We start from the raw sequence: 6,954 nt of genomic DNA, 5'->3' as shown, positions 1-6,954 counted from the left end.
GTAACTGTTACCATAATTTTCTCTCCGTGCACAGTCCTTAAATTTATTAAATCATTGTAATGTGATTTAAAGATTTATAAACTGAATTATAAAAATATAATTAAGAATATTTTTAAATAATTATTGAATTATTAAAAGTAATAATTCATTTAAATAAAAAAATAATTTTGCCAATTATTCCATCAATTATCAAAGTTCAAGCTGAATTATTTAAATATAATCCATTCAATACTGATGAAATTCCATCAATTATCAAGGGTTAAGAAGGAAGAATAATGAATAAAAAAATCAAATAAATAATTATTGATAACAATAATAATCATCAAATAAATCGAGGTAACAATTTAATTAAATAAATAATTAATTATCAAATTTAAATAATAATTGATTAATTTTAAATAAATTAAATAACAAGTGAAATCGAGAGTTAAACCATTTTATAAAAGTGTAAAATTGTAAATTGCATTTAATTGTGTAATGCAATCTAAATTTTGTTTTGTAATAATTTTTAAATAATTGTTTTGATTTAAATAAATTTGGAAGTTGTTTTAATTTTGCTTTTATTATTTTAATTAATTAATTGAATTAAATTTTACTTAATTTTTATTATTTTAATTTATCTCTTAGACAACGAAACATTTTTATTTTTATTTTCATTTAATTTTAAATAAACAGTCACCCTTATAGCTCCGTCCCAGTTATTTCGCTAGGCGATGGCTAGACAGGAGCGCTACTCTTAATATGTCTTATTTTGACGTAACACATGTGAAGTTACTTAAACATAAATAATTAAGTAGCTCGAAGTAGAGTGATTGAGTTTTTGTACATTTCCATCGAAAGTGCACATAGTTATTTAAATAGAAAATTATTTCTTTATTTCTACGATTATCGTTTGCTAGAACTGTGGAATTTATTAAGTTGCATCGAGGTTATAATGGCACTGAATAAGGATGACCAAATACGTAATCGTTGATCGAACAATCTAAATAAAACACATTTTAATTTGCATTAGAAAAGTTCACATGGAATCAACAATGTAGAATTTTTTTACCGATGTAACAAGAGAGCCGTCGATCGTAAACAGACCACAAACAGAACTTGGTATCCTTCTATGCAGCACTTCGATTGAAAACTGTTCCAACTGTAAAAATAGAAATTAAATGTATGTATAGATGAGAAACATAAAACCGGAAAAAATTACAGTTTCAAACAAAAATTTCAGGGCACTTATCCACGTGCTCACATGAACGATGATATCTACAATTTGTTTCACTGTAACGTTAAATACGAATGCTCTCAATACTGCACATAAGCAGAACTCTGATCGTGCAGCACGTAAATTTCGTATTTACTGATGCTGTGGTAATTTACCGTAAGATACCGACTGCATTGTACCGTAAAATACCAATTTTTTGTCGTAAATTGGATATTTTAAGGTAACATTCTCGAATTTTAATGCAAAATACATTAAGGTAAATTACCGACATTCACAGTAAAATAACATAATATACTATGGGTGTTATAAATAACTTTAATCTACTATTACATATTAATAATTACTCTATTCTGTAGTTTATTGCTACAATGTTCTGTAAATTATTACAATCTATGACGAATTACCATAAAAAGCGGTAAATTACCACTATCTACGACAAATTACCATAATTTGCGGTAAATCATTGCAATCTACTGTAAATTGCCGTATTATGTGGCATATTACCACAATTTACGACAAAGTACCCCAATCTACGGTAAATTACCACACTCTACGGTAAACTACTACATTCTGCGATAAATTATCACTATTTACGAGAAATGACTATAAATCGCGGAAAATCATCGCAATCTACTGTAAATTGCCGTATTATGTGGCATATTACCACAATTTAGGGTAAATTACTACATTCTAGGGTAGATTACCACACTCTACGGTAAACTACTACTTTCTGTGGTAAATTACCACAATTTACAGTAAATTGCTGCAGTTTAGATATGCCAGGATAGTTTGGTGTGTTAAGTTCAACTTTATTATGTTTTTAAGTATGAAACTGTAATTATTACAGAACTCTGAAATTTAAATTCTATTCAAAGCGTTGCATTACTATATAAAACTGTGATGTTTCGGCATTTTTTGTGCATGTGCTTCAGTTCTCCCTTATAATTTCATTGAAAAATAATTTTTATTTACTTCAGATTGTATTCCACCATGTCTTGAATAATTATCTTTAATTCTGTAGATAATATCTCCGGTTCTCCGCATCTATAAACTCGTAAGGTAAAATTTTTGAAACCCAGCTATACGATATTAAATAAAATAAATAATACCAACCTCTACTGTTATTTGAGCCATTTGATTTACCAATATTATAATGAGAAATATTTCTTTGGCCAACGTAGCAGGCTCCTTTATAAACTTCACTAAATTAAACTCAGAGAGCGAAGAAAGAAAAATCTTTATGAATGAGTATGAATACAGTAATAATCTTACACAAAACAACATAACTGCGAATAAAATTGGACATGAATAAAATTTCAATGACTTTTTCATTATATCGTACAGTGACCGCTGTATTTCCCGAATCAAAATGAAGCTTTTTAGGATCATTTCATCCTGCGATGAATTTGAGACGAATATCAAACGATAATTATTATCCACTTCATAGAAAGTTGTCAATGACAAAAGTAGCTCATTTGTAAAAATGAGTCGTTTGCTTATATAATTAATGAGCAATGTATATTGGAGTATAAGGTTGTTAATGATAAATCCTGAACATATGATTATTAATATTCCAAAATCTTTGGTTTGAACAATAAAAAGTATCGCATAAACAATCATCAGGAATATTTGCGTACTACACAAGATAATTTCATATTTGTTTTTTTGTTTCTGGGACACTGACTGGTTAAACTGATCGATTAACGTATACTCTAATTCCAGAAGTTTTTCTATTATTTTTATTATTTCGCGCTGTTTGAAACAATAATACAATATTATGCTCGGTGTAATCCATAAAATGCTCATTGCAACCCATTTTTCTAAGACGAATTTTGATGATATTTTATGGTAATTTGTTATTAAGTTTATTAATAAAAAAACACTGGGAAGAGACAAAAAAAAATTGTATATGTTTCCTGTCAATGAAAAAGACAAACAAACAATTGATTTTTTTCTGTTCAATGATTTTGGCAGAATGGTTACAGTGAATGGCGCGAGTCCGAATAATTTGAAAAATATAATTGTTAAATGGAGTGAAGTAATTTTATAAGTTGAAAATTTAAAAAAATTCATTTTATTATTTTAGTAAATGTTTAAGTTTCTACGGTTCAGAATGACTGATGGTTGTTTTTTTAAATGACAGTCGTCGACTGAAGGGGAGAACTCATTTATTTTATTGGAGGGTTCTTATTTATTATTAAGGAATTAATTTAATGAATTAATTTAAGTTATAAGGTCTTGGGATTTTAATTTTACTGAGTGATATCTAAGGGAAGGGGGGGGGGGTAATAATTTTGTTTAATTTTGACGGGAGGCTAATTCCTCACCTGGTTGGGCATACTCGCGCTGCGTAAACTCTATTTGTATATTCTGACTCCACCCTATATTATAAAAGCGAAATATGAGCATAAGCTCATATTAACTTACCCTTTCGCCATGCATAGCATGTGGGCGCCTTACCAACAGCCACCATGTCCGACCTCACTTGGACCCACACTCCTCCCATCTCGGAAAATAGAGAGTCTCTGGTTGAAGTGGGGTTTGGAATGGGTTTCCCATGGTACCAATTCCTTGTATTGGTCTACAGATTGCTTATGGTTACTGGTGGGACACAAATTATCCCTATACCCATACGGGTTTCCTTCACTTATAAGTACTAAGATTTTCAGACAAGCCATTACACACACTTGCCTTCATCCATGACCTAGTGTTCTCTTATCTCCAAGTCGTTCCGAGCACCATGATGTTTTGAGACACAAAATGGCGAGGTGTGGATCACTCGGGATTTTTTTTTGTGTGTAAACGAGAGGAAGTAGCCGTTCTGTTGAAGAAGACGCATGAATACAGGAAAAATAGAGTTTGACTTCTCTATTTAAATTTGGGCGCCATCTCTAAGACAAAAACTGATTGATTTATTTGTACCTCAGGTTCATGGATCAGGAAAAAGTCAGGCACTTTAAATTACCATCAAGAACAACAAATCAAGATATAAAGAAGAAGGATCGTATATTAAACAAAATTCATCATCATAACTAATTGTTTACCGTAACATATAATCGACTAAATAAATTAATCATTTATTATAAACAATAACAATCGTTAAAAAGGCACCAGTTATACAGCCAACCCGCTCAAAACTGGAACCCGAATTTTTCCCTTCAAGTTAGATGTCAAATCAATAGCCCTGGGTAATTATCAAAATGCTTTCAATAATTTAAAACCACTTGTCGAATGCCGAGGTCTAAAGCAAGAACCACTTTATCGTATGCAATTAAATAATATTACTTTTTTGTGTTATAACCGGATTGTAGGAGAATAATAATATAAGTCACAATAGAGCCAAAAACCTAAAACAGAGACAAAATTTATAAAATCTGAGTTTATGTTTTTAAACTTAAGTTTAAAAAAATAATATGCTTACTGATGTTAATAAAGTGTTATCAAGAGGTATCATTTCGTGAGCTGTGAAAGATATATTCTTGTGTAGAAGTTCCACAGAAAATTGTTCAAGCTACGAAGTGAGATCAAATATATCAATAATAGTATCGAAAATTCATTAGTGTTAATGAGTGTTTATTAGTGATCATTAGTACTCTGACCAGTGAATTTTGCAAAACTATTGACAATGATTAGTGTTGACTATTGTTTCATTAGTGACCATTAATAATCCGATTAGTGAGTCTACATTACTATTGAAAGTGATATCAGTATCAATCATGATTCAAATAAAGAAGACTCTAACCTCAAAATTTTACATTGTCTCTATATAAATATACTAAAAATACAGTATAGCACCAAAAAATATTCTGACAACATGAAATTTGTTATTATCTTCTTCAAAATAAAATTATATCGAAAAGAAATTATATCACAACGTACCTGATATTTTATTCCTGTATGAGTAGAATATACTGCTGCTAATTTGTAAATAATATTACCCGTTCGATTGATCTGCGATTGTGCAATGAAAGATTCAAATTATCATATTTTCGATGATTTTCCCCGGGAAAAAAAAATTGTATATAATAAGATATAATATATATTATATATAATTTTGCATAATTATATGTAATTATATATGACATATTTAATTATTTCAAACTTTTTATGCATAAACATATATAGTTATATAAATTTATATATAGTTTTATAAAACGATATATATTTATATATAATTGTATAACTCTTTCTAATTTCATTATATATAAATATATATATTTATATAAATATATATAATTATGTTATCTTATATATAATCATACATATTTATACATTCGGTCAAATAAGTTTTATATAATTATATAAAATTTTATACAATGGAGTTCTAAAAAATTTTATCGAATGGCAATTTCTGAGCCAATATCAAGCTGTGCGGGTGTGTCAATCATAATATTTTGTGAAATCATTTAGATACGACCAAACAACGTAAGATTATTTGTAAAAACTGCATAATGGTTTATAAAATAAAGTCTATAAAATTTTTTAATTTATTACCCCATTCATAAATGTTGTAAAGAAAAACTTTTTTTTAAATTCTTGGAAATAGACTAACAAAACCCAAAGCGGGATGACAGCTAAAAAATTTTGAAATTCCGATAATGAATTAAGTTATAAAAAACAGAGATATAAAATTTTAAAAGTCTTAGTTAAGTTTAAAAGATTTTAAATTCTCATTTTTTTTTAATTTGCCAAAAGAAGGAATTATTGTCCTGCTATTAATGGGTATAACGCTATTGGTCTCTTTACCCTACAAACAATAACATAATTGAATACAATACGAATAATAGAATCAATCATTTATTAATGTCTTTAATTTTCTAAAGTTAATTTGTATCCAAACAAGTATATACAATAAACTCAGCTTTCTAAGAATGTGATTCAGCACAGTAGTCAACACATCAGATTTCAAATCAGAAGGTCTACGGTTCAAGCCCGTATCTCGGCAAGTTTTTTTTTTATTTTTTTTTTTTTTCATGGCAGTTATTGGTTATATATAAATCATTATATAAAATCATACATAATTATATATGGCCAAAACTCGTACATAATTTTATATAGTGATTTATACATAATTATATATAATTTTTTTTTCCCGGGTCGGCAAATCTGAATCAGCATTATTAATCTCAAATTTGCTTATTCGATTGTTAGATCGTAGAATCTAATATTTTAAACTGCGATGCTGCTAATTTTCAATAATATATTATAATTATAACTATTTACCTCCGAAATAACTGATGTTACAGAATTGGTTAGAACGATAGCTGGATAAATACACAGTAGAGCCCAAAAACCAAAAATGGCGCAACTTGCAATGTTCGGGTTTCCATTTATCATTTCATTTATCTCTGACATGAACAAATATCCAGAATATACCACTCCAAGATAGTAATAACCCATTGAAAAAATTAAAGGCATGGAATAAAACTGAGTAATGCTACTAGTAATTTCGTTTAAATAAAAATATGTCTGACGTATAATGATCAAATATTCCATGGTAACTTCTTTGGATGGATTCAATACCCAAATGAATGAATAGTCAAGTTTACCTTTTTGATCCGTAAGCAATAAAAGTGATTCGTTTAAGCTGTAATATCTTTTTCTAATAAATATCAATATAATAGAGTATTGAATCATTAAACTTCGTGCGATAAATTTGGCCAATGTATCAGCTACTGTCATAACTAACAAATTAATGTTTACTCCATTCCGACAGAAGATATAAATCAAAGCAACAA

The 6,954-nt window shown here is 28.5% G+C and overlaps 1 protein-coding gene across 1 annotated transcript; it reads right to left on the bottom strand.

The window, feature by feature from the left end:
- Positions 1–4,497: 4,497 nt before the first annotated feature.
- On the bottom strand, positions 4,498–6,553 carry LOC103568654 (putative gustatory receptor 28b). Its single transcript, XM_053740304.1, has 4 exons — positions 6,440–6,553; positions 5,096–5,167; positions 4,638–4,727; positions 4,498–4,563 (listed from the first exon to the last, which is right to left on the bottom strand). Exons 1-4 carry the CDS (start codon positions 6,551–6,553, stop codon positions 4,498–4,500), a joined length of 342 nt encoding a protein of 113 aa, XP_053596279.1.
- Between the last annotated feature and the right edge of the window lie 401 nt (positions 6,554–6,954).

Source organism: Microplitis demolitor, chromosome 6 (assembly GCF_026212275.2).
Source record: "Microplitis demolitor isolate Queensland-Clemson2020A chromosome 6, iyMicDemo2.1a, whole genome shotgun sequence".
NCBI lineage: Eukaryota > Metazoa > Arthropoda > Insecta > Hymenoptera > Braconidae > Microplitis > Microplitis demolitor.
This window is presented reverse-complemented; position numbering and strand designations above follow the sequence as displayed.